The 24657-nt window shown below is 38.5% G+C and overlaps 1 protein-coding gene across 3 annotated transcripts in view; it reads right to left on the minus strand.

The window, feature by feature from the left end:
• Nucleotides 1–24657, minus strand: part of MYO1B (myosin IB) — a 184638-nt gene that overhangs the window by 24641 nt on the left and 135340 nt on the right. For all 3 annotated transcript variants that reach the window (XM_024733654.1, XM_024733655.1, XM_024733656.1), the window contains exons 14-20: nucleotides 14630–14734; nucleotides 12505–12567; nucleotides 8972–9172; nucleotides 7590–7816; nucleotides 4774–4974; nucleotides 3042–3135; nucleotides 2047–2196 (exon numbers count right to left, since the gene is read on the minus strand). In XM_024733654.1, the coding sequence (XP_024589422.1) occupies nucleotides 2047–2196; nucleotides 3042–3135; nucleotides 4774–4974; nucleotides 7590–7816; nucleotides 8972–9172; nucleotides 12505–12567; nucleotides 14630–14734 (1041 nt within the window). The remainder of the gene's footprint in view (nucleotides 1–2046; nucleotides 2197–3041; nucleotides 3136–4773; nucleotides 4975–7589; nucleotides 7817–8971; nucleotides 9173–12504; nucleotides 12568–14629; nucleotides 14735–24657) is intronic.

Below are 24657 nucleotides of genomic sequence, written 5' to 3' on the forward strand. Positions count from 1 at the left end.
TACTTTGCCTCTTTGGGGGGTTTTTTTTTTTTTTTTTTACAAATTGAAGGTTTGTGGCAACCCTGCGTGGTCAAATGATGGTTAGCATTTTTTAGCAACGAAATATTTTTTAATTAAGGTATGTACTTTTTTTTTTTAAGATATAATGCTATTGCACACCTAATGGATTACAGTATAGCGTAAACATGACTTTCATGTGCACTGGGAAACCAAAAGATTTGTGTGACTCGCTTTATTGCAATGTTTGCTTTATTGGAGAGGTCTAGGACCAAACCCACGAAGTCTCTGAGGTTCGCCTATAGTTCAAATTCTAAAACAGAAATAACACTAGAGCAAAATTAATACTTCCTCTAAAGTGTGGGCTATTATTTATCATTCTAACTCTCAGAATCACAAATTAATGATACATATGGTGACTTTTTTAAAATCTCGAGATACAAAAGCTCCTTATTGGGAGGGAGGGTGGAAACAGCACTTGCTATTTTTGGTTCCTTTCCTTTTCTCCTCATCCTTCTGATGAAATGGCCCCTTCCAGAAGGTCTTCCTTGACCACCCTATCTCATCTCCAGTCTCCCCATTACTCTTTATCTCAGTTCTCTATTTCCTTCCTAGCACTTACTCTACAATCTGTCATTGTTCTATTTATTTGCTTAAATGCATATTGTCCCTCACTAGCCATGAACTGTATGAGGTCAGGAATCAGGTTGTTTGGTTCACCTTGCTATCCCCTGAGCCTGGCAGAATAAGGGTTTCAAAACTATTGGTAGAATTCAATATAGATGAATTCAGGATGCTTCAAAACTTGGTTTTTCTTAATGATCTCAAAATAAGAAATAATAAAAGGGGTTCCTTGAGGACTGCCTATCTGTGGGTCCTCCCTTTCTCAGGCAAACAGAAAACAGAGCATTATGAATCTGCCGAAGGGCCAAGTACCACTGCTATGTGCAGCCAGGTTGGTGACAACAGTCTTCTGGGCCTTTGCAGGATACATGTTAATGAACCCATCGTTAACGTGGCTGGCTAGGGTCATACTTTAACACTTGTACTGTTGGTTACACTCTTTTAACTTGAGGAAGCAATTTTAAAGATATTCTTTTAAAGATCACATAATTTTTCCTTACTTTTCATTTAAGTAACTCATTAATTTCTAAAACTTGGAAATTATACACTAAAATGTATTACATGACAACAGGTCAGCATAAATTATGTCCTGATTATACACACCCTTAAAGCAAAACTTCTCTACAGCTGAAAAAGAGGAAGAACACCCTAAAGGAGATTTGATTGCAATTTTTATTCATTTTCCAACTCACTCTCTAGTGAAAAAGCAGAGAATGAAAATGTGTTTGGAAGCAGTGCTCTTATCATTAAAATTCATTTTGTGAGAACGCAATGCCAAGTTCAAGCTAGCCTAGAGGTAAACCTTCAGGTTCCCCTCAAACCTGTTATGCCTCCAATGAAACATCTATAATTGAGTGAGAAAGAAAGTTCCCCAAAGAAATTCCATATCAATTAAATACTTTATTTTGGAGTCTTTTCCCAAAGGGCCAGGTATCTGAGGACTAAAGGAGATCCAACCCTTTAACCCAAACCCAGAATTCTACTAAAATGTGGCATTAGCTTTCTGGAATTAAAGCCATTTTCAGTGTTCCTACAATAAATGGAAAACAGCCAATTATTTGGGAAAATTGACCCTACTATACTCAAAGGGTTAAATGACATTATCTCTTCCAATCTGATAACCAAATTCAAGATGTAGATCTCCCACTACATGTACCTCCATCAGTGGAAGACAGCAGGATAAACTAGAGCTCTGACGTTGTCCTGGATTCAAACCCCATCCCTGCCTCATAGGAGCTGTTACTTAACAGCTCAATGACTTAGTTTTCTCATCTTTAAAAAAGGGACCAGAAAAGCACCCATTTCACGAGGTCATTCGGAGGATGAAGTATGTAAAAAAAAATACCTACACAGTTAAGTACGTAACAAATATTTGCAAAAAAAAGCATCGTGATTACAGCTCAAAAAAATGTCAGGGGCTCTCACCGCGTATCTCCTGTACCAGGCAGCCATCACGATTTGGCTTTTTCTCATCAGCAGGAAGTGTGTGCGACATTTCCACCCCCGATAAATCTTCTGAATGAGAGTGGCCAGGTCCTCAAGACGCTGCTTCCTCAGGTCTTCTAATTTGAATAACTAATAAATAATAGATGGATTTATCAAAAATCCACCCAAAACTCGTGGCATATGTGAACATCATTCTCAGGAAATAAAATGTCACAATGTTGGAGTGAACCACATTGAGGAAAAAAAAATAACAATTACAGATATTATGAATAGTAGTCCAGAAGAAAACTATTGGGATGAATTCACGCAAGATACACAATTTAGAGTACAGTGTTTTAGAATTTATGACGAATCATGTAAGGGCTGAACTGAGCTCTAGATGTACCTTCACACTATCCATGAGGATGAAATTATTGGAAGGGAGGTGACGGCAAGGTCTCTCTCAGACGATTTGAACACTTTCCTAATTCTCCAAATTTCCAGTAAACTGCTATGTAAATTATACTTCATGCTAGTCTATTCAGTTATAAAAAGGCTCCAATGGAGTTCTTCACTAAGTAGAATTATAAGTGTTCTTTTTAACTTAAAAATTTTTTTAATGTGGGTGCCTTCGTGTACCTCTGAATAGCAGGGTTGTCTTTCCTAAAATTACTGTATAATTCAGATATTACAAATACAGACTGAAGTAACCTCCAATTTTTACGAGTTAGGGAGGTTTTATTGTAATACCATTTTCTTTATGATTTCTTAAATGCTGTACAATCTATCAGCTCAAAAGTTTTGGTGTTTCATAAAAAATACAAATGTTCTTCCATGATCCCTTATTAAGCCACCCCTTTGGACATTTGCAGGAAAACACAAAAATGTGACATTCGTGATAGCATCTTGGGTAACATTATAAAGTTAAATATCCTTTAAGAATTTGCCCATATGATTATAACACAAATTCAGAGTGTAACGTTTCGATTACATACTGTTCTTGGGTTTCGAATGAATATCTTTGATCTACCAAAGGAGTACTCTTCCACAGGAATCTCCAATTCATTAAACAAAACCTCCACGCCAGCTCTATAAAAATAAATAAAAACAACAAAATTTCTGACTTACAAAAGTGGGCTATCTTATCTTAAAACATGATATTAGGTTCTCAGCAGTATAAAAAAATACCTTCAATTCCAAGTATAAATGATCTTTCAGTAAGCATCCTTCCATCAAAGAATTTCCAGAGTGAATTCCACAAATTTAACCAAATCTAGTAAATGCTCAAAAAGCATTTTGGGTTTAGAACGATGTATTCTAAGAAAATATGGTATTAAAGACAATTTCTTGATTTCATTAGCAGAAGTGATCAAATATACTTGTAACAATGGACCAACCAGGGCCAGAAGGGTATGCAAGAAACTCACATCTATTTTGAACCCACTCAGTTACTTCTTGCAAACATTTTAAACACTGCTCCTGCTACTCAGATTGTGGGCAGGTCCCAAGAGTGCTAAGTGCCAGGCCAATGGGATGCAAAAGAACACAGGGTGGGAGCAAGGCCTGGACTTGACTCTGACCTCTCCATCCTGGACCGTGGATTTAACGTCAGTCTTTAGTACTAAACTTCGTCCCACCAACCTGTGGACTGGATGCCAGGCTGGGAGTGAATCCTTGTTCTGTGTATTATAGTAGATGCTGACCATAATACCCTGGAAATTAGCAGTGGGAAATGAAATAGTACCCAGACCCTACATTATTTGGGTATTGAATTATGCATCAGGGACCACACCATATGTCTGGAGTTTATCTTCTTGTAATACACAGTGAAGTGTCTAATCCTACTGATTTTCCTGTGAAAGGCCAGGTCCAGTGACAACGTGGAGTCAACACCAGTATAGTGAAAGAAAAATCCCCATAAAACAGGCACGTCTGCCCTGCTGTAGTAGCTGGGAGAGCTTTTGTGGCCTGCAGAAAAGGGGCAACTTCTGGGACTGGTGAGAGCAGAAGAAAGGTCACTGCACAGGCAAGGCCTGGTTTCTCTTCTGCAGCAGCCCCCCTGCCAGCACACAAGTTCTCTCTGCATGTCGAGCTCACAAGGGCTGCTCCATGGGATGAGTCTGCAGTGGTCCAGCACTGTGTCTGTGACTGGATGGATGAGTGCAGTTTAGGGCAGATGAGCTGAACGGCACATGGCCCCAAGTTCTGCCATATTCTCCAATCCAGCTTTGTTCACAATATCACTGACACTGTGAACCCTATCTGCTCCTGTATCTATTTCTCGGTTGGTACAGACTTGGTCAAAGAGTGGGACCCCCACCCTTCATTCACTCTCTCTGGGGTTAATTCCCCAGAAATAAACCCCCGAAGAGCTGAGAGCAGTGATCCAAGATGCCTGTAGCTCTACCCTTGTATGAGTCTACACAAATATACCTATCAATTACAAATTCTCTCCTGCTAACTTGCCACGACATAGTTTAGAAGTTTTATTGACATACAAGTTCCAAATGTGGATTTGATAAGCCGTGTTTAAACCTTAAAGAAAACCAAGACTTCTATAATTAATAAGAATTAGCACAAAGTGGTATCCTGCTGGAAGATGGTCCAAACAGAGGTTACAGCCAACTTTTCATAAAATTGTTTTGCCTAAACAGCACGTGAAGAAAACAACATGGTATCTGTATGCTTTAGAACTTCATAATTAAATATGATCAATGAATGTCTTACCTTGCTGGTCCTTTCCAATGAGGCCATGTTTGTTTACAAAGCATTTTGTATCTTTCTAAGCAAGGTTCATAGGCCTGCCTGAAGGCGTAGCCTGCTCTCCTCACGCGGACATTCTCCAAAAGACCCAGATACCTGACCTGATGACATACTAGACCCTCGTTGAAGATGTGTGCTGCCTTTTTATCATTCGGTTTGATACACCTAAAAGATTACACAAATTTTAGGTTTTAAACTCCTTCTCTTACGGATTTATCTGTCCATGTTTTACAAAGCATCATATATAATTATTTCATGGTGAGACAATTATTTATTATTCTTGGAAAAACTAGTCATTTCTTTTGAAATTATTTCAAATCATTTTACAAAAACCTTAAGATAACTACACTGCAGATACAGCAATAAAAAGAATAATACATACAATAACATGGGTAAATATCACTGACATTCTGTTTAATGAAAGAAGTCTGATGTAAAAGAGTACATATTTTGATTCCATTTATATGAAGTTCTAGAAAAACTAATTCCTAGTGAGAACTCAGTGTTGCTTTACCTCTGGGGAGAGGTAGGTGGAGATCGACAGGGAAAGGGCACAAGGGAACCTTCTGGGTTGATCGACTTGTTTTATACCTTGGCTTGGATGAGGCTATACAGGTGTATACATAGGTAAAAATTCAACAACCTGTACAATTAAGATTTATATACTCTATTGTATTGTACATACATTACATACCTCAATGAAAAGGTTAAAACACTGCTGTCTCGCTAAATCCTTATTATCTCCCTCCTTTTCAATAGGGCACTTTGCTGTCCAAGGAAAGACTACATTTCCCAGCTTCCTTTGCAAGTAGGTGTGGCTATGTGATCAAAATTCTAGCCAGAGCATAAGTCATGTTTGCTATTTCCAGTGTGTCCTTAGAAGGAAGGGACTTGTTCTCCCTTTGCTCTTCTGCTAAATGCTGGCAGGAATGCTGACGTGGTGGAGAGCTATCTTTGACTATATAGATAAGAGGAAATACCCTGGCAACTGCAGAGCCACAACATAGAAGGCGTTGCTCTATTAGCACTGGAGTCTATACACTTAGAAGTACATGAGAAATAACTGTCAATCTTGTTTAAGCCCCTATTATTTCCAGATCTTGTTGGAGCAATCTCTATATCCTGATTAATATATTGTTAAACATTTACGGTTATGTCTGCCTCAATTCAACTGTCAGATTCCACACATACATGTAATATATGGACAACTAAATCTTACCTAGTTTGACCTTGGTGTTTTTATGGTTTTTCTTTTACATTTAGAAAAGTAAGGTCTACTTCTTGGCTTAAGGACAAACAGATCAACGGAACAAACTAGTGAGTTTGGATCTAGACTCCTACACATACATTCAATTGATTTCCGATAAAGGCATCAGGGCAAATGAATGAAAATGGAGATTTTTTTCTTTTCAATATGTAGTGCCAAAACAACAGGATAAATATATGGAAAAAACAGACCTTAAAATAAATCTGAAACTGTAAAGACTCTAAAAATATATATATAATAATATATTCACAACTTTGGAGTTTATTAATTAAGACTTCTTAGAGATACATTAAAACCACTGAAAGGGAAGGGGAACAAAGGAACTTTCTGGGGTGACGGGAATGTTCCATGTTTTGACCTGAGTGGTGGTTACCAAAGTGTATACAATGGCGAAAAAACAATGGAGCCATTCACCTAGGATCTGTACATATCACTCCATGCAAATTATACCTCAGTAAAATAGAATCTTAAGGTTAAAAAAAAAAAGTTTACTCAAATGAGAATAACAAAAGCAACTGATCACACGAAGTTTCTTGGTTAATTTTTTTTGAAACTAGGATCCTTAACCTAATATATGTTCTAACCTGTTTGCAATCAAACCAGGGGATTTTACCTATTTACATTTGTTATGAATATAAATACTAGGTCAACAAGTTAAACACAAAAATGTTCTTCACTCTAACTTCCTCATAACTGAATTTTCAAAGACAACCGTAGAAGGTATATGTGGGTGTGCACCTGCCACATGAAATCTGACCCATCAGATACACACCTTCTATTACCTAGTTCACCAAATATACACATCACAAACTCTAATCCTAGTTGGTCTTTACTGAATTTCGAGAACTAAGATGCCCTAGAAGCAAAAAAAAAAAAAAAAAAAAAAAAAAAAAAAAAAAAAAAAAAAAAAAAAAAAAAAAAAAAAAAAAAAAAAAAAAAAGAGAGAGAGAGAGACCAGATGCTTTTTAAGGAGTTCTTTCTATTGTTTTGAAAAAATTATTTAGATTGTTTCAGAAATCATTACTTTCTCTGGGTCTATAACTCTCACAGGGAAGAAAGAGGCACATACTTCCTCATACCAGACCTGCAACTGAAGCCCCAGTTGCTTCAATGCTCCAAGTCAATATGACAAGAATCCAAAATGAATCCACCAAAACAGTTTATGCAAAACGCTTACCAGAAAAAAATTTACATTTTGTTTCTTAACTTGTCATTAAAAAAACCCCCAAAAAACCCAGAAAGTTGAGAACTCCTATGTGCCAACAACCCAATTTCATTAAGTATCTATTCCCATCCCCCGCCACAATTTTTTCTTTTCCCTTTTTAAAATTCCCTATTTTGAGGCCACTGGAGTATTTTTTAAGCAAACCCAAGACACCATATTATTTGACCCCTAAGTACTTTAGTTATCCTCTCCTTGGGTTACGCTCAGATTTAAGCAAACAGGTAAATGATCTTCCTTGAGAGTGCCTTCATAATCGAATGGTCAAAGAATTTTATGTGCCAGAAATACCTAATGTAGTTTGGATTCTTGGTCTGTAGGTTTTTCATCAGAGTGGCCACCGATGCCTTGAACTGTGAGCCGGCTGTAGGAGGCCTTTTTAGGTTGATCTTGGCAGGGTTCCCTTCGGGGAACAAAGACTTGATGAGGGCATGGCCGGCCTTCCACATGGCTTGGGACAGGTCTCTATAGAGAAGGTCGTTGTTCTTATCCACAAATCCTTCCACTTGGTACAGCACCTATGAGCAGCAGCACATGGGACTCAGTGGCTGACAAACTGCACGCTAGAACATCAAACAACTGTTAAAAATATCCCGAGACTATCTATACCGCAGCCTCTTCTTTCTCCATCAAAAAATCTCCAACAAGTTAGTCACACTCTAATACCAAATTAGCCTCCAAGTTTAAATTCCATCTGTCTAAGTCACAGAAGAGTTCAAAATAAATTCTATTACCCTTCAGGATTTGCAAGAATAAACTCCAAAAATGTTATTATAACATTTTCAAAGGATTTTAGGGTTTTTCTGGTGTTCAAGCATACTTTTGAGGTTTTACTTGTATTTTTTAGTTTACATGTGCCAATTCTAGTGTGTTTAAAAGGAGACAGGGGGAAATTGAGATAACACAGATATTTTCATAGACATCCTAAACCAGCAGAGAAACTGACCAGGAAAGTATCTTTTAATAACATGGGCTAGTGAAAAAAAATGAAGTACCAAGTTCCAGATTTTTTCCCCTTTGAAGTTTGTAAGCTTATTTATAAGAAAGGAGGTATTAACTACAATCAATAATCATTCAGGACCCCAAAAATCAATCTATTGTCCCAATTGTTTTTAATATTATCTTTATATAGTTGATGACATAAAATTAATTACCCCCAATACTAACCAAATTAATAAATGCTTTTTTTTTTAAAAAAGTAGATGTTTTCTCCAGTGTCGATTCAAAATTCAATCTGAGAATTCATTATTTTGCTAAATGGCTGGTGCTTTTAAAACCTTACTGTAAGTCTTTTTTTTTTTTTAACATCTTTATTGGAGTATAATTGCTTTACAATGGTGTTACTGTAAGTCTTTACTGAATGCTAATTTTTTACTGGCAAATCTTTTATCAGTATCGATAGATCTTTTTTATAGGCTAGCTTTCAGAGCCTGAAAATAATAAAATCGATTTTTAATATATACTTGAACTCTTTCATTAAGTCCACTGGCTTTCCTTTCAGCTCTCAGTATTAGTAAGATGTTGCTCAACATGGTCCAGATTCTATTCCCACTGAACATTTACTGACTCTATGCTTTCAGCAGCTCCTTTTATCCTCTGGAGCTGGCGCTGGTCAGAACGCCATCTCTGAGGCTGAGGCTTGGGGTCCTCCAGGGGGGCCCGGGCTCCCGCACCTTGCCGGCGTAATGCTGGATCCTGAAGCAGCTGTGAGGCAGGGACGTGTCGTTGAGGAACCGGGAACACTTGCTCATCCTGCTCTCAAAGTGCTGGTGGGTGGCGCACACTTGGTTCAGCTTTTCCAAGAAGGTCTCGTCGGTGACCGTGCCTGGCCTCAGGCACTCCTCATCCAGCATGGCCAGGATTCCGTTTGTGTTCTGGGTGAAAGGAGATAAAAGGGTTTCCTTCCTTCCTCGCTGTATTAATAATTATTCCTAATTATGCCATTAAACACAATCGACTTAGTCACAAGAAAATTCCGTTCAGGCACAACAAAGAGCAGAGAATCAAAACAAGTAACAAAACGCCCCCCACAGAAATCAGCCCTCTTCCAGCGGGGTCCCAGGTGCTCTGGGGGGTGGGGAGGGAGGGAGTGTCTGCATGAGTCTCCCCGCTCCACCGCAGCCCACGATGCCTCCCCGACGGCGAAACAGGACTTAGGTGTCACTTCAGCCACCTTATCAGGTTGATAACTGAAATTCATGTTGTTTAGCAAAAGGCAAGTCAGACCTCAAAGATTCATAAACAAATCTAAAAGTCAGAAACTAATGTGACAATACTGTCTCCTTATATAACGTGGTCATAAATCACAAAGCATAGTCTCTTAAGGCCATTATTTGACTCACAGCTTGAGAAGGAAATTGGTTTCAGATGTTTCCAAATTGTTCCTGTGTTCAAAATAAAGTTTATTTTCTTGGGGAAAAAAAGTGGTGTGATTCGGGAGGCTGCTTTTAAAGATCATTGCAATCAACCTGTGTTTCAAGAATATCTGTTTAGAATAAAATTCTCCTTCCATATAAAATTTCGAAATGGATGTTAAACATGGGTGAGAATTCGTTTGTTGGGTATTCAGACCCTGTGATCATATTTACCCCAAGAGCAGTCAGCCCAGCTAAAGTGAATCAAAAATCAGGAAACTTCTACTTTGCTAAATAAAGGTTGTTGTTCCTTTGATTGCCCCTACAGGCCCACACATCTCCATTCCACAGAGAACAATCCACTGACCATGAGCCCCACCCGCTTCCGCCAGGGCAAAGTCCCCCTTGGCTCCTCTCCCCTTCTCCTTACAAGGCCATGACATCCTCTGACCAGCACTTATTCATTCCACACAAAATCTGGGGGAAGTGTGGATTCTCAGGAGTCAAGTGTGTTCATAACATCCCCGGAGTAAACATTATTGTTAGGCGATGTTGGAAGGAAACATTTCCTTTATGTATCCAGGCTCCTACGTGAACATGAGTTTCTTCAATCATATATGCAAGGGGATTTTGGGCTGAGATAATCTAGTTAAATTAAGTGTATAACCACTGTTTTTTTTTTTTTCTCCCTTCTTAAAGGTAAATAATTAAGTGCAATGTTACCTTTATGAAGAAAAACGTGATAGTCACGACTTCTGAAAGTTAAAACCTCCCCAGCAAACTACTTTGGTCACAAAATTTACCAGAAAAAATTTTCAGGAAATCCACTGATTTTCTGAATTTTAGACTAGAGTTTTAAATTGGAATTTAAAGTGGAATATTAATGTTCACAATCCAACACCGTTTACATTTTTCAAAACAAAGTTTATTTTTTAATTGAAAAATAGTAATGCTTCAGAATATTTTTTTAAAAGTTCAATTTAATCAAAGATGTGGCTTTCAAGAATATCTTGAATACTGAGGGATAAGATACTGGCTAATTAATAATATCCAAAACGTCTTGTTAAAGATGAAGAGAAAATGATTTGCTGGACATTTGGAGCCTGTGATTCTATCGCTGAAGCATAGCACTCACCTACATGGATAGCTAAAAAGACTGTAGAAAATAAAGTTTATGCATTGTTTCAAACTACTTTGTTATTAAGGCCAGGAAGATTTAGTAAGACTAAGCTTTTACACACAAATCAGTCTTCTTGCAATCAATTCGTTCATGATAAACTACATGATAAATATGATGTAAAAACAAAAATCTTAGATTCAGAAGGGTACTAAAAATTACGCAGTAATTTTTCACACTTTAAGCCTTTTCACGTACATAATTTGTAACCTGAAAAATCCCACGGCCCTTGGCACCTGTCAAGTCACACACACACCATCTCTCACATCCCTGAAGCAATCTATGGTCCATACCAGCCACTCCTGGGATCCTACTTAACTTGGCTCCTGAGATGGTCCCTTTATCCTCCTTTATTTTTACTTGAACAGCATGGAGTTTTGTTGTCGTTGTTACTTTTTAAGGAAATTTTTCCAGCTTTACTGAGATATAATTGACATAAAATACTGTGCAAGTTTAAGGTATACAACATGTTGATTTGATACACTACCATAGTGTTAGTTACCTCTATCACATCACGTAATTACCATTTCTTTTTTGTGGTGAGAACATTTAAGACCTACTTCTTAACCACTTTCAAGTATATAACACAGTATTGCTAACTATAATCTCCACACTGTACATTAAAGCCCAGAACTCGCTCATCTTTCAAGTGGAAGTCTGTACCCTTTGGCCTACATCTCCCCATTTCCCCCAAACTTTAGCCCCTGGCAACCACTATTCATTTTATTCTGTTTCTGAGTTTGTTTTTTTTAAGATTCTACATATAAGTGATATCATACAGTAATTGTCTTTCTCTGACATATTTCACTTAACATAATGCCCTCAAAGTCCATCTTTGTTGTCACAAATGGCAGGACTTCCTTCCTTCTCATGGCTGAACAATATTCCATTGTATATATACATCACATCTTCTTTATCCATTCATCTGTAGACGGACGCTTAGGTGGTTTCCCTATCTTGGTTATTGTGAATAAAGCTGCAGTGAACGTGGGAGTGAAGATATCTCTTTGAGATCCTGATTCTGTTTCTTTTGGATATATACCCAGGAGTGGGATTGTTGGGTCACATAACAGATTTAATTTTTTATAGGAACCTCTATACTGTTTTCTTTTTTTTTTTCTATACCGATTTCTATAGCGATTGCACCAATTTACATTCCTACCATCAGTACACAAGGGTTACCACATTTCCCCACATCCTCACGAACAATTATCTTTTTGATAGTAAGCACTGAATACTATGTTAAGAGGTCGCTAGAATTTTAGAAATGAAATGGATATTTTGACTTGGCAAACACCTTCTTTTTTTTGAGTCTCCTCTGATCAGTGCTCATATTTCCACGAGCTGTGGATTGGACCTGGGTTCCCAGCACACAAGAAAGAATGGTGCACCTAAGGGCATGGCATCTGAGCGTCATGAATGGGCTCTGTGATACGGCAACAGGATTAGCATGGGGGAACCTGGCTAAGTGTCAAAAAGTCCAGCTGTCTACGTATGTGTTGGAGAACCATGTGTGAGCTCTTAAGGTTATGATAAAGTTTCCAGAACTCTGTATTTCTCTGAAGTGTTGAAATAGTGAAAATACAAAAGCTTAACACTGAAGGCAGTGAGATCGTTCGTAAGTAGTGAATTACACTACCAAGAACTTCTTTGGGAAACTGTACCTAATACTCACATTTTCTATTAGGTCACAAATGATAGCATTATTGAAGTACTCAATGTGAGTCCATTCTATGTCCTGAAAAAGAAAACAGAACATAATCAAATCCCATATGATGATGCTACAACACTACCATCTCTAACATAAGACTTTGCCCATCTTACTATACTCCACTTCCTCTCTGAAAATTTCCTTTATAAAAATCAGTGCTGCAAATGTCATCTTCCGGTTCCCAAAACTTTCATAATGCAGCAGTCTAGCACTGACATGATCCGACTGAAACAACCGCCCTTGACCTGTGCTGAGGCTGCCTCCCCTTCCACCCTCCCATCTGTGGCAATTTCCCATGCACTTCGCTGGCCCCGGGTCATTTATTCAACAGGCCCTTGGGTCAATATTACTTTTTGTATATTTACATGTTTACAAGGAAATAAGTCAGAACTTGATCCCCAGATTTTTCTGTTCTTAATTTGTAATCACAAGGAAGAAATTAATTTTAAGAGTCAACCCCATATTGTAGGGCCGTTAACTATTTCAAATGTAAAAATAGAACAGTGCTAAGGTAAGTATTTTCAACATAAGGAAAGACATGAAAACCTATCCACTGGTTCTAACACTAGCTACAAAGCCAAATCTGGGAGGCCAAATGTAATCATTCTGTATCTGCTTACACTCTCCATAAGTGTAAACATTTATTTTTCTTCTAAGGGGAAGAAAGTTAATCCATACGGCAAACTAAGGATCTTCCTATATACTCTTAGAAGTGTTTTAGACAATCTGTACAAACTGTTTTAAGTTACAGATCAAAGTTTGCTCATTCTCTTTATGATGATAAGACAGGAAGAGAATGAATCTGGCTTTTAGGATGTTTACGTTACAAAAGGTGCCATTCAAGTATAAAATGTTTCTAAAGCATGATAATCATTTCAAATGAAAGATGAAATATTCATGATTTAGTTTTTGAGTAGATGAGTTATTTTACTAAGTCACTGGGAATAATAATCACATTAGAAAAATCTATACTGAGAAGCCAAAAAAAGAGGATTCTGTGTCCTTAATGACTTAAAATGACACTATAGAAAATGAAGAGAAGGAAGTAATATTACTAAAATATTAAAGCAAATAAATGAAAGGGAAACAAAAATATAATACTATATATACAAAAAAAATTCTCCTTTTTGTCTGATATAAATAAATTTATGCTTAGAAAAACACTGGCTATTTAAAAAATGAAAGGGTGAAAACCAAGTACGTGTTTTACAATTAAGGATGAAAGGACTCTGTAAATATTACTTCTGATTATTTTCCAACGACATTCAGTGAGATAATCCATCCACAGCACTAGTATAATACCTGGCATATAAGCACTCAACAAATGTTACCTGTTTTTATTATAAAATTTTAAAAAAATCAATGCTTTTCAAGATTGAACAAAATATTAAATATTAAAATATTGTTAAATACTGAAATAGTATTTTCAAATTTATATACGGTGATAATTGACTTCTTTGGTATACAGTTCTCTTAGGTTTTGGCAAATGCGTAGCATCAGGTAACCACCACCACAGCCAGCCTCCAAAATTCCCTTGTGCTCCCCCTTTGCAGTCACACCCCTATCCTCTGGCCACTACTGACTATTAGACACTTCGACTCTATAGCTTTGACGTTTGTAGAATGACATATAAATTGACTCATACATATGTAGCCTTTTGAGTCTGGCTTCTTTCATTTAGCAAAATGCATCTGAGATTCCTTCATGCTATTGTGTGTATCAGCTGTTTGTTCCTTCTTATTGCTGAGTACTAGAACCTTGTATGGATGCACCGCTGTTTTTTTGCCCATTCATCTCAGACTAGTTTTTTAACAGGGTATTATTTTACTTCACTCTACTTGAATCCAGTGAGACTCAAGTTGGTCAGCTGATGTTCACTGAGCACCTACTATGTGCTGAGCACTGTCCTGGGCACTAGCAGCAAAGAAAATCCCAGTTAGCTTAGATGTCATACCAAACAAATTTTTAAAAGGTACAATATGGCTAAACTTTGAAAAATCTGATTTTAGGGTCATGTTTGTACAGTCTTCTGAATCCAGAATTTGTATTATGAGTAAAGGAATACTTAAAATTTTTTTTCAATATTACCTCCCGTATATATTCCTCCTGCTCTTCTTTAAGAGTCAACTCAATGAAGATTTGTTGCAGCTTTTCATTACAATAATTAATAATGAACTGCTCAAAGCTGTTGTCCTATATGGAGAAAAATGAAGACAGCCTTATAAAGCAAGCCACTGGCACTCCCATGACAATGCCACTCTAACATCTCACTCCACAAGAAACGCCACACACGGTCTTGCAGACTTAACTGCGGCCCAGCACACAGCCAGAGGCTGGCACATCACAGGCATCCAAGAAACAATTCATGAGTCAAGTGAATGAATGAAAGATATACAAGTTACACACTATTTGGAGAATGAAGAATTTTAGTTGACAAATAAGCAGCCCACAAACATGGTAAAAAAAAATGAGAAAGAAATACATTTCCCCCTAGAGGATCAGCAAAGAAACAGTGAGATTCATCATCTCTGTCGCCCAAGTTCTCAATCTTCCATTCTCAACTCTGGAGCTCAAGAAAGTCTTTCTGACCTGACCTCTTACTCCCCCACCCAGGGTCAGATCCCTCATTCTGACACTTACATACCAGCACTTTTGAAAAATCATGCTATGTGTATACATGCGTGTACATGTGCATTCACATGTATTGATTAGTGTCATATTTATCTGTCTCTCTAGATTGTACATTTCTTAAGGGCAAGGGTTGACCATACATCTCTTGTTCACCAATGGAAGCCCATGCCTGCAGCACCTTGCACCTAGCAAGCACTCAGCATGTATTGGCTGACTAAATGAATGAAGTGCCCACAAAATACAGACTCAAGGGAATCAGCACATCAAAATCATCTAGCTAGAAACTCTTTCCTCTCAGAAGGGTCACACATTTATCACTCTTATGATTCTCAGCAGTGTCTTCTCCATATCAGAGTTATTGCCTGTGAAGATCCATGCCTACATCATTTCTGAACGATCTGCAGGGCTTAAGGTATTGCTGTACATATTGAGGGCACAAATGCAGGTCTATTGGATGCATATACTTCACCAAGAACCACACCATCCAAAAAGAGGTAGATCTAGCAATAAAACTTGTTATTTTCACCTCTATCCCCCTCTCTGCAGAGAGAGGAGATGGTGTGGCAGTGGGAGTGAGAGATGGTGACCCCTCCACTGATAAACCAGACTCTTTTCCCACTGAGGTGGCCAGTCCTGGCCTAACTGGCTATGAGGGTTCACCTGTAATGGCAGAAGCTCGCCACTCCCTGTGAATACAGAGCAGCTGCCTTCAAATCTTTCCATAAATGATGAAATCAAAAGTCAAAGACTTTTTTGAAAGTTGATCTTTCAAAATCAAGTTTGGTGCAACCAGGACAAATTGTAAAAGGATACCTAGGATGCAGCATCTCACCACACGCCTTCCTGGAAGGTGGCTGAGGATTTCTAATCACTAGTGAACTAATTAATCCGGGGAAATTTTAAACTCAAAACCATAAATGACACATAAAATACATTATCAGTGACTAATCTTTTAATGTTAAATGTAGTCGAAGATAAAAGTTTCTTTCTTTGTTTTAAATCCTGAAGGTTCTTACTTAAAAGGCACACATTTATCACCAAAACGTTCAACAAATATAGTCCTGGACACAAAGGTCATTCCCCAGTCCCCATTTTCATGTTACGTTTTAAAAACCATGTGTTCCAATCCTCAGAGCTTAACAATTTTGACCAGAGGCTGAAGTCAGTCTGATATAGATGCCTTATAATCCGTGTAAGGCCATTTCTTTATGAGGAAGTCTGGCTTTCTCAGTTTGGTAAAATATATCCCTATATAGTGCTACTACCCCAAATTAAAACTTATAAAATTAAAATTTTAGTGACTTATAGGAGATCTTTGGTTTTTTTTAGAAAACAAATTCATGGAGCAAATCCTTTCTGCTATTTAACAGGGCTGTGCCTATGGAGCTATTTAGACAAAATTATGCTAAATTTTCAAATGGCAACTAATGAGGAGAAGGGAGGGGAGAACAACTGGTGTCTCTGACACAGTATATGGCTGTGAATAGCTGGAGGTACGCTTCCAGAACGGGACTATGAAATACACACAATCAGATTAGAAACCAGAGGCAAAGCTTCACAATTACAACACAACCTAAGGAGTAAGTCTGAGCTAAAGTAAATTTCCCCTCAATTTTTATAAGTTCTTATATGAATTCTATATTTCATATCCACACACAGTTAATCAATGGTCATTTACTGCAAACTTCACACAGTTGAAGAAGCTATTAACACAGGAGCATGCAACAGACCGGCACTGCAAACAGTTCATACTTACTGCATTCTGGTGCAGAAAGGGACAGATTACACAAAATGCAGTCAGTTCTCAATTTGCAATAAACTTCTAAAAGTAAACACTCACTGATAGTTATTCATTGGTGCAAATGACAGATTTTATCATCCAGGCTGTATTTCTTTTTTTTTCTTTATTTTTTTGGCTGCGCCCCACAGCTTGTGGGATCTTAGTTCCTCGACCAGAGACTGAACCCAGACCCTCGGCAGCGAAAGTGTGGAGTCCTAACCGCGGGACCACCAGGGAATTCCCCAGGCTATATTTCTGACTGGCACAAAACTTTAGATCAAGACACGTGTCCCATCATCTCAAAAGACAGGAACATGATACCTACGTGTGGTATCTGAATTGGGGTTCTGCTAGGTGAGAGCTATTCAGGATAAAAAACAGTCTGACTGAAATAATATACCATATAACTCGCTGAAGTCCTAAGGCTTCAGAATCTAATACTTCTAATGTTAAATTATCAGGAAAATAAAATGTGTCTGACACATCCACCCAAAGACTCAGGGACAAAGGCAGTTGGCAGGTCACCGAAAGAGTGAAGAGATTCAGCAAGATCCAGGGCATCCCCCTTTCTCACCACAGCGACCCACGCCTGTGCTGCATGGGCTGTATCACCCCCTTCAAACACAAACAAGAGGGAAATGAGAGTGTTCTGAAGACAGCCTAAGAACAAAAACTTGACTCTCTGACCTAATCCTGCTGCTTAAAGAGCAAAAACCAAAATCAACAGCACAACCATTAAGGCCAAAACCAGCTGACTTCCCCACAAAAATACCTCAGCCTCTACTGCAAACCTACCTCACAGCCCCCAAACATGTCATGAATCGTCAGAGCGATTCATTATTGCTGAAAATGAAGGCAATCACATTTCCTCTGATTAACGTTTAAGTTGTTGATAGTGTCCAAATATTTGGGAAATGAGACTTCACAAATCGTTAAAAATAAATTGCAAAAATTTATAATTTGCAGAAAATTAAGGAAATGTCTGGTGACAGTCCATAGACTGCAACCTGCACAGGTCCAATTTCTTCATTTATACAGGCATTAAATATCACCCGGTTTTCCCACTCCCCTTTATAAAATAGCTAAACTGGGTCTAGGAACCATCACTTGAATATGAAGGCACCAAAGCAACTTGATATTTGGGTGCTTTTTTGGTTTGTCAAGAACTCTGTGGGTGGCTAGCAATCCCCGAGCCGGGCTCGCCCTTGCACATGGCAGTCCCATGAATCAAAGTCTCCAAAGGAGGGCTTCCCTGGTGGCGCAGTGGTTGAGAGTCTGCCTGCCGATGCAGGGGACACGGGTTCATGCCCCGGTCCGGGAAGATCCCACATGCCGCAGAGCGGCTGGGCCCGTGAGCCATGGCTCCTGAGCCTGCACGTCCGGAGCTTGTGCTCCGCAACGGGAGAGGCCCGCGTACCGCAAAAAAAAAAAAAAAGTCTCCAAAGGAGGAAGTAGGCAGGAGCTGAGTGCTCCCATGAATGACTCACCTCCTCTCCCTCCAGTCTGCTACCCATGCTCCATGCATGGAATTTTTCTCCATTGTCTAAAGCACATTTATCCCTCAAGACTGAGGGATAAACTCATACTCCCAATAAAGTTCATAACTAGTTTATACCCATAAGTGTCAACCATGAGCTTTCCACTTGGAGTGATTTTGAAAGAGGGATCAAAAGTACTGGCCTGTTACCATATTCGTATATTCTCAGCAAAGAAGGCTAATGACATCTTACGCTCTTTAAGAGAGATATTTAAACCTTATACTCTTTAAAAATAATGTATATTGAAAGGAAGATGTAAAATAAAGGAGGCAGCTCCATCACCACCATCATTAGGATGGTGGATGGGAAGGAATTTGCAGGTGAATATCATGTAGGAAACGGGTGGGGCAGGGTGTGGCAGTTCTAACACTAAGATCGTGACTTATTTCAGCAAAAAGTACTATTAATTACATATTTAACTGATGTTTCTCATGGCTCAACACTTTCGTCTGAGGTCAAATTTTGGATATAACAAGTTGGGTAGGGGGGGGTTCCATATTTTACATACAATGTAAAATGCATAATATTTTATTTAATGTATTATGTCTGTTGCATAATAAATGAAATGGTACGTTTATCCAAAAGTTATAAAACTTTGTAACAGCACTGTTTCAGAGGAGTTGGGCTATATTACTGCTTTAAAATGTGCTGTTGGTCTTAGCAAAGATTTACTTGGTGGAAAGCCCTTGGGCAGTCCCCATTTATAATGCTGTTCCTACAGAAAAATACAGTGCAATTAACAATCCATTTTTAAAAATTCACAATTTCAAGAAATGGGCCCCAAAACAGGAACCACTTTTTTTTTTTTTTTAAGAAAGTAAACTTAAAAAAATAATCCTCGGGCTTCCCTGGTAGCGCAGTGGTTGAGAGTCCGCCTGCCGATGCAGGGGACACGGGTTCGTGCCCTGGTCCGGGAAGACCCCACATGCTGTGGAGCGGCTGGGCCCGTGAGCCATGGCCGCTGATCCTGCGTGTCTGGAGCCTGTGCTCCGCAGCGGGAGAGGCCACAAAAGTGAAAGGCCCACGTACCGCAAAAAAAAAAATCCTCAAAATCAGAGAAAAACATTTAATATTAAATATTTTCCTTTTAAGATAGTCACAAAATTGAATGACTGGCTGAAGTTACAAAAAACTTTCCTTTAAATATGTAACATTTTTCTTCTAGGTACATACTCAATTATGGTCAACTTTAGAAAAATATCAATACCATTATAGTGCTCTTAAATATTTTTAAATAGGCTTTGATTTAAAAAGTTAAAGCAACAACACTGATGAACGAGCATATACATCTTATGAACCATATTAATTCTCACCATTTTCATTCTAAAATCTACTTTAAGTTGTCTCTTTTCTCTTCAACTACAAGTTCTCTAGCAAATAAAGGACAAAATTAAAGGCAAAAAACTGGAACAAAAAGTGTTGCCTGTAACTAGAATCAATTTTCTTTTAAAACAATATTTTAGAAAACGAATCCTATAATCATGAGACGAACCTACCAGCTGGTCTTACACTGACCCTTCCCCAACTAATAGATTGTTTTATTTGAAACAATCGTTGCACCTTGCCTATCACACCCTTACTGTATATGGCCACTTTCAATGAGGTTGTAAGGGCAAGATGAATAAGAGTGCCTGAATCCAAATAACTAGCATTTGGCCTGTACAAAACTAGCTCGATCATACGAAAAGTGAAATACTCAGCCACTGCTGTCCTGCTTTGGTCTACAGCACACTAATAGGTTTCCCCAGTAAACCACCTATCCATTCTAAGACCTATCAGATAAGCACTTAGAAAAAAGTTGAATCAACTTAGATTGCCCAACACCGTTTTGAATTTAATTTCACTTTTTAAAAGAATAGCACTTGTTATTTCATGGAGATGCTATAAATATTCCTCAGAGATCTAAGGCCATGTTTGCAGTTATAAGAATATCCAAACTGAATTGTGTAGAATTGGAGTATCTGGATTATAATTCTCTTCCTTTGCAAAACTGGATATGTTCTACCAGGATTCATAGCTAGATTTTTCTCCTCAATGAACTTTAATTCACTTTCACCTTATGTTCGGTATCAATGTTCCACTCTAATCTGTTTTCCAAACTGACATCAGATTACACGCGGCCAGCAAGGCAGAGCTATTCACCCAGCTGGCACTGGAATGTTTTGCAGTCAAATGCATGTGTCATCATCCCACGGTTTAATGCATCAGTTTCCCTCTTCCGTTTAGAGACAGACGAAAGTAAATGAAAGGTTTTCACCAGCTCAGCTGAAAAATGTTCTCATGGGAACTGTCAGTCGGGTCAAGAGGCAGAATTAGAAACATTCAAAAACATTTCTTCTAGTGTCCTGTCCCATTTTTAAAGTGATGCCCAGGGCTCTCCAAAAGGCAGGATCTTAATTCCTGCAGTCAATTTTCGCTGAAGAAGAAAGGCAGAATTTTCTCTATAATCTATCAGTTTATTTTCACTTGAGTGGACAATATCATAGAAATTTTCATTTTTGCACTGATGTGGATTTTGAATACTTCCTCTTGAGTCATACTCTGAGCCCTTGCCCTTCAGCTTATGGTACTTTTAAGTCCTTAATTATATGCGTTCCTAATGTTCAACCCTATGAGCTTTGACATTTCCATGTGTTCCAATTTTGCTGAGAATCCAGGAAAATGTATGATAGCATCTGGGGTATTTATGTGAATAAATTAAAAGAAAAAAACCTTTCTACTTCTCTATCAAAAGGAGGTAAAAGTATCTTAAAAGTGCCCAACCAAATCTCTACTCTGCCTTCCCCCCAAATAAGTTTATTTATAAAATAAATAATACATAAATAGATTATTGAAAATCAAGATGTTTGGAAGATTAACTGAGGAGGTTTAGACAGGAAAATGGAGAGAACAATTAACTATCATGAAAAACAAATCCGAATTCTCGCAAGAAACTGGGGAAAAAGAACCCCAAAGCATTTATTGCATGGAGAAGGAAAACTAACTTCTAAAGATTTTATGGCCATCATAAGATTTGCTGTAGACATATGACTGGTTGGATTTGGCCTTGGCTGAAAGGTCTGCTTAAAAAGAGTAAAAATGTAACCTGCTTGGTTTTAGGAATATTATATATACACAGATTAGGTTTAGGTTAAGATGAAGTGTGGGTGATGTAGGATGTTTTACAAGGGCATCTCATGCAGAGGTCAAACGGCAAGAACACCACATATGTTTGGAATTTACAGTTCACGCTGAAGATTCCCATTTACAAGAGCAGCTGGTCTCAACCTTGACGGCACACTGGAACTACCTGGGAGCTTTAAAATACCGCCGCTCGGGCTGCACACCCTGAGGTTCTGATTTATTGGTCTGGGGTGTGGCCCAGACAGCTGAATTTTCAAAAGTTTCCCAGGTGATTCCAACATGCAGCTAAGTTTGAGAAGTACTGAACTGGAGTGTATTCTTCTGAAGAAAGGAAGAAGACTGTTTAGAAACATAATGCAAGCATTTTCATGAAGACCGTAACTGTAACAGTGTTGAGGAAAATGGTGATGTAACTTGCAGAAGGAAAGGATGTTCAGAAAGACAGACTTGTAGAGAAACTTGAATATATAAATGAAAAATATTCCTGGATTGCTAAAGGGTGTTTCGCTTAGTGCCAGGTTACAGGATGTATCTACTTGGAACATCTAAATTCTGTTCTGATTAGGTCTGTAGCAAATACTTTTAAAAAGTAATCTAGTTTCCTGATTAAAGCTTCCTACCAAATAGGATGTGTCCTCAGCTGGCAATAGAACCACCATCTTCGGTCCAAGACCATAAGCTCCATGCAGGCAAGGAACATCTTTGCCTTGCTTACCACTGGCATCTGGCTCATAGTAGGCACTGAATAAATACTGGGGAAATGACTCCCTCACTTATACATGGTCAAATTGCTCATGAGGTTTAACTCAGTTCCCTGAGGGCTGTGGGTGTCTCTTTTCCCATGGCTAATTAGATCTCACTGGAAGATGAAGCCAAGCCAATGTCCCATCATGACCCCATTATCCTATAAAAAAAAAACAAAAAAACGTTTCCGGGCTTCCCTGGTGGCGCAGTGGTTGGGAGTCCGCCTGCCGATGCAGGGGATGTGGGTTTGTGCCCCGGTCTGGGAAGATCCCTCATGCCGCGGAGCGGCTGGGCCCGTGAGCCATGGCCACTGAGCCTGCACATCTGGAGCCTGTGCTCCGCAACGGGAGAGGCCACAACAGTGAGAGGCCCGCGTACCGCAAAAAAAAAAAAAACAAAAAGAAAAACCGCTTCCATGTATTGTGACATGTTATTAAGCACCTGCCCATTGACAAGGATCAACACATTTTTTTCTGGCAAAATAAAGATAAAATCAGTTTCTCTGATTTTAGAAATATCATTGAATACATCTTTTCCCCCCCCAACTTTCTAGTGAGATCTCTGCTTTTGCCCTATTCATGAAACACCTAAATAAAGATCAGCAATGTGCCAGGTAAGAAATCTCTTTCCCTGCCAACTGTAAAGAATGACTTTAGCATTTAGTGCCCATTTAGTGACAGTAACCTGAGGTCTTGCTAGAAAGAAACTAATTTTAGCACCATGACTTCTGAGTCTACTCCAGCAATCCTCCTAACTCACAAATCTCAAATTCTTCCTCTTACCAAGGGACTGGAAGCTTTCCTTTCCAGAGTCTGCTAAAGGGACACCAATATAAGCAGACACTGTGCTGAAGGGGAGTTTTCCAGGGCAGCACGAAGCACAGGTGTCCCATACACTCTGCTACCAGCACACAGATGAACTCTGGGGAAGGCTCCCCACGCTGCCCAGGAGCTTAGAATGATGCCAAAGGTGCAGAAATAGGGAGCATCAGAGACTTAAAGCATTTGGTTTTTTTTCTTATTTCCAGATACCGGGAACCATGTGAGTTTGGGGAGAAAAGTGAGGAAAAGCCCTGTAGAAGACCTTTTATTATTTATCAAGGAGGCCTAAGATTTAGATCCTGAGTCTGACATTTAGTAGCCATGTAACCTTGAGATAGTTACTTGACCTTCAAAGCCTCACTTCTTCTATAAAATAAAAATAATAATAGCAGCTAATTCATGAGACTGTGATGGCAATTAAATCAGACAACATACATAACACCACAATCCTTGCATATAGTCAGCCCTCAATAATTATTTACCACTAGCTATTAAATATGGGACATGATAAAGCAAGGCACAGGCACTATCCCCAAAATAAATGTTCTAAGAAAAAGGCATTTACTAGAAAGGACTGGCTGAGCTGCAGGAAATGGGCTGATGTTTTTTCTATGACTCCGTGAACCTGACAACTTGAAACACGTCAATCCTTTGGGTGGTCATTCTGGGTAGGGCCTGGCTGTTTAAAGGAATTCACAAATTACTTACGGGGAGAGTTAAGAAAGGAGAAGCCTGATCTACTCGTTATCTTCCTGAACCAAACTGAAGTATCACTGCTAAAAGTGAGAATAAGAGTTTTAAAAGCTCCTTAAAACAGCTTCTAAATGTCAGAGTTAGCAAGGGGGTGAACAGGAAATTCTAATATAAGTCTACAATGTTTAAATATTTAACTTGAAATAAGCATGGAGTCTTTTTTAAAATTTCATTATGAACCTCAGCAGAAATTTTTTTTCAACCTTTGCAGCAGAACTCATAAGATCACAGTTGTATGACACCTGGATAAGACCCAACAAATCATCTAATACAGAACCTCTCTGCCTGAGTCCAACAGAGGTGAAGTGACCAGCTCTGGCCAGGCCATGAGCTCTGGTTCTCCCAACTCCTGGCGTTTTTCATGGCACCATCCTACTTCACTTTCAAGCAACCTACAAATGAACAAATGACTACAGACATAATGTCCGTATACCTTGTTGGAAATTTCACAGTAAGAATTTTGAATCTGCATTCCAAAAGTCAAGTACTAATACAAGGAAGTCTTTTTAAATAGCCCTGTCTCCAAAATGCTGGATCTCAGCACTTAAAACACACACACACACACACACACTTTGTTACATCTTTACAAAAGTTATTTGTAGATTCAAACATTTAATTATATTAAATGTTGTCTATAGAATGCATGATTTAATCTCCAAACTGTTCTACATTAACAAATACAAAAAAAAAAAAAAAAAAAAAAGCACCCCCCCCCAAAAAATTGGA

The sequence above is a fragment of the Neophocaena asiaeorientalis genome, unplaced genomic scaffold (assembly GCF_003031525.2).
Source record: "Neophocaena asiaeorientalis asiaeorientalis breed wild unplaced genomic scaffold, Neophocaena_asiaeorientalis_V1.1 scaffold24, whole genome shotgun sequence".
Lineage (NCBI taxonomy): Eukaryota > Metazoa > Chordata > Mammalia > Artiodactyla > Phocoenidae > Neophocaena > Neophocaena asiaeorientalis.